Here is an 11,475-nt window from a genome sequence, read left to right on the forward strand (position 1 = left end):
CTTTTAAGAGACGAAGGCTTGCAAAGGTACAATCAATTTTTCGCCATCACCACATAGTGATGTTTCGCGATCCAAGGCGATGCTCGTGCAGATTGCATTGGACTACATATTTGTAATAATATAGATATATGTAACCATCTCCATCCATGTGGCTGACCCAAGGGATGGCAGCCACTTAGGCCAAATGGGCCCATAAATGATGTGACCCCCCTCCTCGGACTTGGGGGCCAAGCAGATGGGGGCAGCTAGGGTTGGGAGGGCACCACCCCTCCCTGGTGCGTCGTCCCTACGAGGAGGAACCCCTCCTCAAGTCATGTCCTTCCCTGGCGACTACAAATAGAGGGGAAGGGTTACCCTCCAAACCATCCGGCTTTCTGACTGCGCCTTTCCTCCCTCTCTTTGCATTTCTCCATGCCGTTAGGTTGCACCACCTCTCTCTTGTTCTCCGGTTACTCTTCGTCTTGAACGAAGAAGCGCTGCTGAACCGCCAACATGGAACACATGCATACCGTAGAGGGATCGTACGTTCGGTCCTAGATTGGGAAAAATTCTCGTGGTTTGGATGTTTAACCTAGCTACGGAACCTGCACGTCTTCATCAACATCTCTTCTTCGCTGTGTTTGTTGGTAAAGACCGATCTACCATATCACACCTTTATTCTGATTCTGGGCGTGTACGTTAGTCGGTATTTTCTTGTACCACATTCCCCAACACATGCCTCAAAGTGGAAAACGGTCTGCTTGTAAGCGCGTAGACCTTTAGATCCCTCCCATTGCGAATACACGGTGACCAGACCACTAGGGTTTTGCCTCACACTATTATCACATACGACCCATCTCCAATGCCCCCCTCCCGCCTCACCCCGCTGCCAGCCACATTTGTCCCATAGTCTCCGGCAACGCTTCCCACACGATAAAAAATCTAGCAACAGACATGTCTTCGGCGTTGGTGCTGCACGCCAGAGCCTGGACAACGAAAGACGAGCACCTCAAACCATGTTTCCCTTGTTCATGTCACCATGCACACCCATGGCTACCCTAGGCTGTGTGTGAGGCCTCCACGAAGTGGAGCTGGTTGCCGAACGCCTGGTCGAACTTCGATGTGCGTTTGTAGACTGCACTAAAAGAACGCCCGTGCGTTGCAACGGGGCCACATTAACTTTAAGAGTTCAATATCAGTTATGTTAATATTACATTTAATATTCTCATACATATCAAGTGACATTGGCGACATTTTTTACCATCAAATTCTCACACACACACTCTCTCCCTCCCTCTTCCTCACTCTCTCTCCCCCTCTCCCTCTCTCTCTCTCTAACACACACACATATCCATCTTATTGGGTACAGGATCATAATCCATCTATTTCACACGCACACGCGCTAGTGCAAAACAATATGGATTATGTGTATTATATTTGCCACCACAACTTATATTTCCCCAAGCCGCGTCGCTACAGAGCCGAGCTCCCGCCCGACCACCTCGCCGGCATCGAAGGGGAATGGATACGGGTGACGCCCTGCCTCCCCTGCCCCCCATGGCCTCACTCCTCGACGCCTCCTCCCAGATCCGCTTCTCCTCCTCGCTGCTCGATCCCGTCGATCTGGACGAAGTCAGACGCCACGGCCACCATGAACGACCTCGTCCACACAGCCACTGCTCTCCCTGCAGGCTAGGAGCTTGTCGAGGAGCTCCAAACTCCTCCACTACTTCGTCTGCGCCAACGAGATCAAGTCCAGCACCCCTGCATCGACGTCGCTGCCGTCTTCCTCAACCTTCGGCCATCGTAACATTGCCGTTCGATCCGCGCCGCCCCGAGCTCCCCTGTCTTCCCCTAGGGCGCCATTGACACCGCCGTGATCTCCTCTTGCTTTTCCCCTGTTTCCCCTCTCGTTTGCTCTCGTTAGGTATTTCGCCGTGGCCGAGAACCACCGCCCGCCATGGCCATTGCAGGGGTAGCCACCGAGCTCCTCGGATTGACCCCGTGGCACATGCCCGCTCCTATGCGCGCCCATGCCCGAGCCTGCTGCTCTTCTTCCGCGCCCGCGGGGCCACTCCCTCTCCATGCCCACGCATGCGCCACACCGCGTCGATCGCGCCTGCCACTGTCGTCGCGCTCGCCGCCGCCACCGCACCACCGTGACCCGCACGACGCACACCCTGGCACGCGCCACACTCGCGCTAGCTGCGCTCGCCCCGTCTGCTGCCGCCTATCCTTTCGCTCGCCCCGCAGTCGTGCCCCTGCCTCGCGCCCCTCCTGTCACAGCCATCTTCTGCCGGCCGCCTCCTCAGCCACGCCGGCCGCTTGCCTCGCCTGCTGCGTGCTGTTTCCTGCTGCTATGCGCTGCTCTACCGCTGGTACGCTGCTGCGCCATTTCCTCAACACCGCCGTGGACAAACATGGCGGAGGGATTGTCAATGGAGTATGAGGAGGACGTGGCGGAGAAGGTGTGGAGAGGCAGGAGGTCTGGGGTGGCGTCAACTGGCTGTGGTGGAGGTGTTTATGCGAGAAGGAGCCAGAGCGAAAGGAGAGGTCACAATTGGAAAGAATCGCAAAAAGAAATCATAACCTGGAGATCTCATTCCAAAAAAAATGCTAATATCGATGGAGGGGTGATTTCCTTCTATAGGTGGAAAACATAGGAAATATTGGTTGTTATCAAGGAAAAGTAAAAATTTAGGAAAGTTAGGATTTTGAACTGATTTCAATGCAAATGAGGTTTTATTGTTTGGTAACGTGATATCAGTACCTGCCCGTTTGTGACGTGTCTGATTAGGAAAGTTTGCAAATGTTAAGAAACTATTTATTGGGAGGAAAGTTTGTGACGTGTCTGTTATTTGTTTCCAATAGAAATTCCACTAATGAGAGAAATCGATTGATTTAGATAAGTTAGGAAAATTAGATTAAAATATATTATTTGTTTCCTAAAAATCTGTTATTTGTTTCCTAACACAAATTGAACCAATAAAAGGAATCGATTGATTTGTATAATTTAAGGAAGTTAGATCCGTGATTTGTTATACGTTAGGAAAGTTCTGGTTGTAATAAAGAGTGGAGAAAAAAATAAACCGATCGACCAGGGTGGGAGGGGGTGGTGGGAGGAGAGACGAAAAAAAACCAGCGAAAATAAATCGTGGAGACTATAGATATAATCGCCAAGCCGGAGGTTCGTTGCCCAACATGCCTGAGGTTAAAAAAAAACTTGAACCCAGTTTTGCCCGCGTGGATGCCAACTCATCAGCGCCAAGTCACCACTCTCTCCATGTCACCAAGCACAGTCAGCAGCCAGGGCTTAACCCTCCTGCCCTCCCGACCCGACCCGCTCGTCCTCTCCCCGCCCGCGACCTAGCCAGGCGCCGTCGCCACCGCCGCCGCCGCTGTCGCCGCCGACGAGCCCCGGGACGAGCGCCCCGCCGCAGATCCCTGCACACCCGCTCCCCCGCCTCCGGCCGCCGGCCGGCGACTCCCCGCTTCCGCCTGGGTCTTGCCCCCGCGAGATCCGAGCGGGGCTAGGGTTTACGGGGAGCCGGGGGAGCGAGGAGGAGGAGGAGGAGGCGCGATGAGCATCGTCCCCAAGGAGACGATCGAGGTGATTGCGCAGAGCATCGGTATCCCCTCCCTCCCCGCCGATGTCTCCGCCGCCCTCGCGCCCGACGTCGAGTACCGCCTCCGGGAGATCATGCAGGTCCGCCATTCCCCTCCCGCTCATTCCTTACCGCCTGCAAACCTGTTGTTGCTCATCGCCATGTGCAAGAGTTGAATTTGAATAGTGACCAGTGAGTATGTAGCAGCCTTGATAGGGAATCAAATTCCGAGATAAAAAACAATGTTGAAACCTGGCATTTTCATGTGGCAATCTGTCAAATCTGATGGCAATTGACGTTCGATGTCACTCCTGAAAATATTGTGCATATTTCTGTATGAGAAATGGAAGGTGGTTTGATGGCACATATGAAAATACAGAGCACTTCTTTGCTATATAGAATGGAAGGTTTCCGTGGTATTATAAGCACTAACCACAGCAAACAAAGATCAAACTTGATGAATAGTGCCTATATAGTTAGCACTCTCTTGGAAGTTCAACATGATGATGGTCAACTCATGGATGCGTTGAGGCATCCAGAGTACACCACTTTCTGAATATTTCAACCTCAGGCCAGAGCTGACGACATCTTTATGCATGAGCATAAAACACCATTAAACAATCTGCTAACCTAAAGTAAGAATATATTATGAACGTACATGGCAAGCCCACATAAATCCTTAACTCAGTAATTTGTGTCTTGTTATAGCAATGCTTCAAGGACATATTTGATGAAAACAAAGAGAGCAATCGGCTAATGTAGCAATTGGTAACATATTGGATGCAAATTTATTCGCTAGTCATCTCTTGGAGACTCTAAAAAATAAGTCATCTCCTTGGAGGCATCAGAGGAGAGATGCTGCTGGATTTGGGTGAGGAAGCGGCGATGGCAGCTTCATGTCCGCCAGTAATGGTGGCAAGGTTTGTGAAGTCGTGATGGTTGGCACGGGTGGAGGTAGGAAAGAGTAAGTTGCAAGAACATATTAGGCAGGAGGACGCGTGAAGATTGGAAGTGTAGCATAGAAGGTTGGAGATAAGCTGGCTGTAGTATGCCACCAAATCCAATGATCGTTAATGGCAGATAAAAAATGAACCGTTGGGATATATTTGATGACACGGCTGGCTGAGTGAGCAGTCCGGAAAATTGCCGTAGTGGGGAAACAGCTGTTTAGTTATGTATGATTATATATAGTTCTCATCCTCTCCACTAGTGCTTATCTCATCACTTGAGAAGTTCTTATGAAGTCCTGAAAGCGTATGCTATTCTCGCCCTATTGTAGCTCACATGTTCATTTGCTCCTTGGTATTTTGTTATATCAAATTCAGTTTTCTGTGCATTGTTCCAGGAGGCCATCAAGTGTATGCGGCATGCAAAGAGGACAGTTCTGACTGCCGATGATGTTGACAGTGCTCTCAGCCTGAGGAATGTTGAGGTGCCTCCCCTTCCGACAATAAATTTTTTGGGTGATACGAATCCAGAGTTTTGTGGATAACTAGATATAGTCTGCATTTGTATGTGTGACTTGGATAGCTAAGTGATCTTGGTACATTTTCCATGATTTCTTTCTGGAACCTTGGTCAGTATTTTTCTAGCAGTCTAGCTGATGCAAGAACACATAAGAAGTTTAGATGTTCTCTACCGGCCTAGCTGACGCCATGTGTTCTATTGCTTTGGATCTTCACTCAGCCTGTATATGGATTTGCATCTGGTGACCCCTTGCGGTTTAAGAGAGCTGTGGGCCATAAAGATCTCTTCTATATTGATGACAGGGAGGTAGACTTCAAAGAGGTAAGCATAATATTGATGAATGAATCAAATAAGTTTAGATTTGTGATACTCAATTGGAAATGTGTCTGCTGTGTTGGTGTCATGCAGATTATCGAAGCTCCTCTACCGAAAGCTCCACTCGACACAGCAGTTGTTGCTCACTGGCTAGCGATTGAGGGCGTCCAACCTGCTATTCCAGAGAATCCTCCTATCGATGGTTAGCTCCTATACTATTCATAAAAATGTCTAAATCTTACTTCTTATTTTAGCATCTCCACAGGTTTTAGTAATATTGTTATCTCCCATGCAATGTATTTTTTTCTTTTCAAAATTTCCAGAGAGGATGAGAGATAGATAAGCTATGAAGTGGAAAAATCCATTTTACACCCCTCAATTATTGCCAGTCTAACTTAACCCCTTGACTTAAAAACCAGACGCCATAAAATCAACAAATAATCTCCCCAGAATCAACAAATCAAAATTTTCCAAGTTTCAACTCCACCTCTCTCCCTCTCCATTCCCCCATTCATATGGGAGACCCTTTATCGTCATTCCCCCATTCATGCGGACAATTGCGGTGATCATTGTTCTGGAGGTTGGGGCGGCACCAGAGCTAGCGCCACCAGTGAGGAGGGCAAGTGGTTGGTGCTGCTGCATCTAGGTTTTTCTTGAGCAGGTTTAAATAGAGTAGTTCGCCCCTGCTGGCATTGGGCGCAGAGGAGCCCAGGTGCTGTGCTTTGAGGGCAGTCCAGGAGGGAAGCAGGGAGAGAGGGGTAGCCATCTTATATGAATGTAGGTCGCACAAAATTGTGTGCTGAAACCACCTAAAGTAGTTGCAATGTCAGTGCAAAATCAGAATGGAATTTTCTATGGGGTAATTTGTTCGGTTTTGGCAGTTGAGGATGTGTTGTGTTCGGTTTAGAGTTCAGGGGCTGAGTTAGGCAGGTGAAAATGGATTTCCCTCTGTGGCATATATCAACAGTCCATAGGTCCATGCTTCATTAAATCAATGCACAGTTGCTAGGAAATAGTTTGGATGTGTTGTGTTCGGTTTAGAGTTCAGGGGGTGAGTTAGACAGGTGAAAATGGATTTCCCTCTATGGCATGTATCAACAGTCCATAGATCCATGCTTGACTAAATCAATGCACAGTTTCTAGCAACAGTCCATAGGTCCATAGTGTGTTTGTTTATATCCATGTCGTATTGTTTAACTTTTTACCTGTATTTGTTCTACGCTATTGTTTTCTCTGACACCAGTATTTTACACCAGCAATTGCAGCACCAACTGAAAATAAAAGGACAGAGCATGCGAAGGATGATGGACTACCAGTTGACATCAAGCTTCCTGTTAAGCATATATTATCTAGAGAACTCCAGGTATTATGATTATGAAATGTATACAAGTATATAACTATCTTTTAATTTAGATCTTTATGAGAAATTTATATTCCTCTTTGCTTGTTGACTTTGCAGATGTACTTCGATAAAATAGCAGAGCTTACTATGAGTAGATCAAGCACCCCAGTTTTTAGAGAAGCATTAGTGAGCTTGTCTAAAGACTCAGGCCTTCACCCGTTGGTTCCTTACTTTTCGTACTTCATTGCAGATGAGGTAGTAATCTTACTTTCGTAGCTACGTGGCTGAACTGGGCATTACCTTAAACTGCACATCTGCATAAATTTCAGGTTACCAGGAGTTTGGCCGACCTCCCTGTTCTATTTGCTCTCATGCGTGTTGTCCAAAGCCTTCTCCGTAATCCTCACATTCATATTGAACCATATGTAAGTGGTTGACCATCAAGTGTTGATACTTTGCCTGCCAGTTGTTTCGTTAAAGCATTGGATAGTTCTGTTTTCAGCATATTACTTCTAAAAGGGCAACACTTGTTTATTGCCAGTTGCATCAGTTGATGCCATCAATGATCACTTGCATCGTCGCGAAAAGGCTTGGGCACAGGCTTTCAGACAACCATTGGGAGCTTAGAGACTTCTCTGCCAATTTGGTTGCTTCAGTATGTCGGAGGTGAGTGTATCCTGAGATTCTCAAGATTATTTGAAATGTATATGCAACTTCTTTGAAGTATGATGTAGTATTCTGTGCTAAGTTAAGTATGAGCGCAGCTTGGTGGTAAATCAGTAGAGGTTCTACCTCCATTCCCTACCATTCCTCCATCAAATGTTTTTTTTATTTCTTCTTGGGGCCATCTTAAGTTTGTGTTATCTTCAAAGAGACATGAACGCTTGCTGTCAGTTAATTTACCACTTAAATATCAAAAGTTAAACCACTTCCTTAATGCATGATCCTGCTACATAAGCTATGGTTGTAGTCATTCTGTGTATTTACTAAATCAACTGTTATATTGTTCACAGATTTCTCTAGGCCACGTATATGGCAAAAGTTTTACTAGATTTAACATTGGTGCATTTTCCGTTGCTCTCAGTTAACTTGAATTTTTTGTGTAGGTATGGTCATGTGTATCACAATCTCCAAATCCGGTTAACAAAGACACTGGTCCATGCATTTCTTGACCCTCATAAAGCATTGACGCAACATTATGGTGCTGTTCAAGGGATATCTGCATTGGGGCCCAGTGCGGTAGGCCCTGTTCAATCTTCAGTTAGGTCAAAACTTCAGAGCAATATTGAAATATTCACTGACAAATTTTGTTGATTAGCAGATTAGGCTTCTGCTTTTGCCCAACCTCCAGACGTACATGCAACTTTTGGATCCTGAATTACAACTTGAAAAGCAATCAAATGAAATGAAACGAAAGGAAGCATGGCGTGTTTACGGTGCCCTGCTGGTTAGTTCTGTAGTTCTGAATCAAAATAGAGTACACTTCAGAAACAAGTTTGATTTTTTGTTTTTGCACTGACCCACACCTACTTCGACAAAAAAAGTTAACACAAAACCACAGATCTGCACTATCTTATTCCACCAAACAGGATATGACAGCTGGGACATGATGTAGGACCCATATGTCAGTTGGTGTGGCCCCCCCCCCCCTCTCTCACCCACAAGAGAAGTGTGAGATGCTAATGAATATGGTGCATTTCAGAAACAAGTTTGATTTCATTTTTTGCACTGACCCAGACCTACTTAGACAAAAAAGTTAGCACCAGGTGCAAGATGGTACTGAATATGGTGCCAGGCAGATGGAAAAGTTGAGAAGGCTTTGGTCCACCAGTCAATTGACATGGGGCCCCTCTTGTCAGATCTCATTAGGAGTAATGAGATTGAATAGAGATAGGGTTTTGTGTTACATGTGGTGTGGGACTGTGGGCTAGTAAAGAGAAAACCTTTCATTTTTACTGCCTGTGCCCCAACTCCTGATTTTTTAGCTACTTACCAATTTATGTTCACTACCTTATGGTTGCACCTGCCAATGGCTATTTATGTTGCTTACTCCTCGATCCATTTCTTCAGTGTGCTGCAGGCAAATGCTTGTATGAGCGGCTTAAGTTATTTCCTAATTTGCTCTCTCCGCCAGCTCGGCCGGTTCTGAGGAGCAATAGCAGAGTTGCAACCAACAACCCAAGTAAGTGCTCATTATATTTACTGTAGATGTATCACTTGTCAATAAATCCAACGGAAGTCCTCACCATGGGTGTATTTTGAAATTCCTGCAATGGATTTACTACTTGCTCTTGGATGCATGCTTTATGCACAAAATGTTGAAATTGTTAAAATGTGAAAATAATGGTATTAATGTTCTCGTGGAATTTTCAGATAAACGGAAGTCTAGTACAGACCTGTCTGCGTCCCAGCCACCTCTGAAGAAGATGGCGTCGGACGTATCAATGAGTCCCATGGGTTCAGCAGCTCCAGGGGCAGGAAACATGCCAGGAAGCATGGACGGGTTCTCCGCCCAGCTACCCAACCCCAGCATGATGCAAGCCTCATCCTCCGGACAGAAGGTAGAAAGCATGACAGCAGCAGGCGCGATACGTAGAGACCAGGGAAACAACCACGCGCAAAGGGTTTCCACGGTGCTGAGGCAGGCCTGGAAGGAGGACCAAGACGCCGGGCATCTCCTGGGGTCGCTGCACGAGGTGTTCGGTGAGGCTATCTTCTCGTTCATCCAGCCACCGGAGCTCTCCATCTTCCTGTAGAAAGGTAATGTATGCATGATAGGCTGAGGGAGGATGTAATGTAACCTTCATTGTTGTACACTTCTACTCTTAGCAAGCTCTTACTGGGATTTCTTGCTTGAAGCACAGCGTCAGTCAACGACGAAGAAATCTCGGGATGTAATGCTAGGTGGCTGACATTGCAAGTATAATTTACTAGTGGCTCAGTGTCTAATTGCAAGTGTAATATTATTTTTTCTTTTTGTAATAGCTGCTGATCTCTTGAGTCATTTTACTATTTCCTCCAGTAGTTCATCTATTATTTTTTCCTATTCTATTCTATGTGTAACTTATGTTGTCTGAAAAAAATAGGCAGTCTGCATCATCTCAGCCCAGCCACCAAGGAACTTCTGCAGGTCTGCTAGGTCAGGCTCAGGCCCAGCCCAAATAAAACCCAGGCCCAGCCCAAATAAAACCCAGGCCCAGGCCTAGTCCAAATAACAAAGGAAATCACATTTTCGGTCTTTGCCGGGTGCATTTTGGCAGTGTAGTACAAGGCAAGAATTGCTGTTTCCCATTTCGAAAAGCTTAGAGTTACCTTTCCTTCTTCTGCTGGACATACATACGAACCGACGTGTAGGTTACCATGCTTGCATCAAACATGACGTGTGGTGATAGAAAAAAGGGTGTGATGGCAACAAAATAGATTGCTCACCTACATAGTCATCACCCACCTTTTCTTCGTTTGTTTCTTGGGGGGTCAGAGGGACGAAGATGGTGACAGAGATGGCGACGGAGATGGAGATGGATAGATATGGACTTATCCTACACTCTAAGCCAAACTCGCTCGACTGGAGGACTTCGACCTACTACTTTGTGGTGGGTGTCATTATTCGGTGCCGGCTTCATCTTCGTAGGAGAATGCGTTCCAGCTTTTGTTGTTTCGATTATCACTCTACCAAACAATTTCCGGATATCGGTCCTCGATTTAATTCTTAGCTACTCCTAATGTTCATGAGGCACATGAAAACTTCGTGCAACTTTGAAGGATTTCTACAAGCACTGAAAATTCACCATACTACACTTAATTTGAAGAAATATTGACCATATCGTGTCACTTCCAACTTAGATATTTCGTCATGTAACAACATGTTCCATAAATAAGAGAACACAAGAAAAGAGTACTATAAGACCTCCATGTCCACCTCTCATTGTCACCAAGGATGAGGATGCTTTTGCGGACATGCTAATTCTGTTGGATCAGAAAAAAAGTTGCCACGTTTCGACAAGCAAAAAGTAACATGAGAGGAAAAAGGGTCAACAAAACAAGGATATTTTTTTGATGTATATTCTTCTGATTATGGCGTGAGTGGAGAAAGTCGTGTAGTTTACCTACTTACCATGGAGGGACCCCTGTTGCCAAGTGGAATATCGAATATCACCAAACACAAGCAAATCCAACTGATATTGTCCAATGATACCAACATAGTAGAAACATAAACAAGCGCCTATCACCATTCTGCACAAGGGGTGCATTGTGTTGGCGAGCTTGGTGGTAATTCATGCACACAATCAATTATGTATTCCCTTGCTCCCATCTAGAGAAAAACTAAATGAGATGGATAACGATGTCTTTGTCTTTAGAGGAGTAATGTGTTAGAACATGTGGTTACATGAGTACACGTGTGTAACGCATCCATCGCTAACAAAAAGCAATGACTGGTCCTAGAATACTAATAAAACAACGAGTAGGTCGGACATAAATCTGGACCACATAATTTTAGGCCGGCCAATGTCTTTACTTTTGAGCTCAGTATTAGTACACCAATGATAATTTACACGTGTGTGTGCTCATAAAGGGCGAGTGAAAGAGATACACCTATTGAAGATGGGGATGGGCACGGACTAATCCAACCAAAGTTGAACTCATTTGCCTGGAATTCAAGCTACTACTTTTCGTGACTATATACTTTTCTTGATGTAACAACATATCTTAGATATGGGAGATTAAAACAAAACAATATTATAAGACCAGTCCCTCTCCGCCTCTCAT

The 11,475-nt window shown here is 45.9% G+C and overlaps 1 protein-coding gene across 4 annotated transcripts; it reads left to right on the forward strand.

Moving 5' to 3' along the window:
- The first annotated feature begins 3,285 nt into the window (after window positions 1-3,285).
- Window positions 3,286-9,729, forward strand: LOC123179778 (transcription initiation factor TFIID subunit 6). Of its 4 annotated transcripts, none has more exons than XM_044591656.1 (13): window positions 3,286-3,685; window positions 4,930-5,016; window positions 5,271-5,372; window positions 5,460-5,568; window positions 6,623-6,729; window positions 6,826-6,963; window positions 7,038-7,133; window positions 7,211-7,374; window positions 7,815-7,947; window positions 8,030-8,155; window positions 8,779-8,890; window positions 9,082-9,468; window positions 9,568-9,729. In XM_044591656.1, exons 1-12 carry the CDS (start codon window positions 3,560-3,562, stop codon window positions 9,462-9,464), a joined length of 1,683 nt encoding a protein of 560 aa, XP_044447591.1. In that variant the 5' UTR covers window positions 3,286-3,559; the 3' UTR covers window positions 9,465-9,468; window positions 9,568-9,729. The 4 variants fall into 4 exon arrangements, with proteins under 4 accessions (XP_044447591.1, XP_044447590.1, XP_044447592.1 ...); XM_044591655.1 differs by having other exon boundaries at window positions 9,573-9,729; XM_044591657.1 differs by having other exon boundaries at window positions 7,250-7,374.
- The last annotated feature ends 1,746 nt before the right edge of the window (window positions 9,730-11,475 follow it).

Source organism: Triticum aestivum, chromosome 1D (assembly GCF_018294505.1).
Source record: "Triticum aestivum cultivar Chinese Spring chromosome 1D, IWGSC CS RefSeq v2.1, whole genome shotgun sequence".
Lineage (NCBI taxonomy): Eukaryota > Viridiplantae > Streptophyta > Magnoliopsida > Poales > Poaceae > Triticum > Triticum aestivum.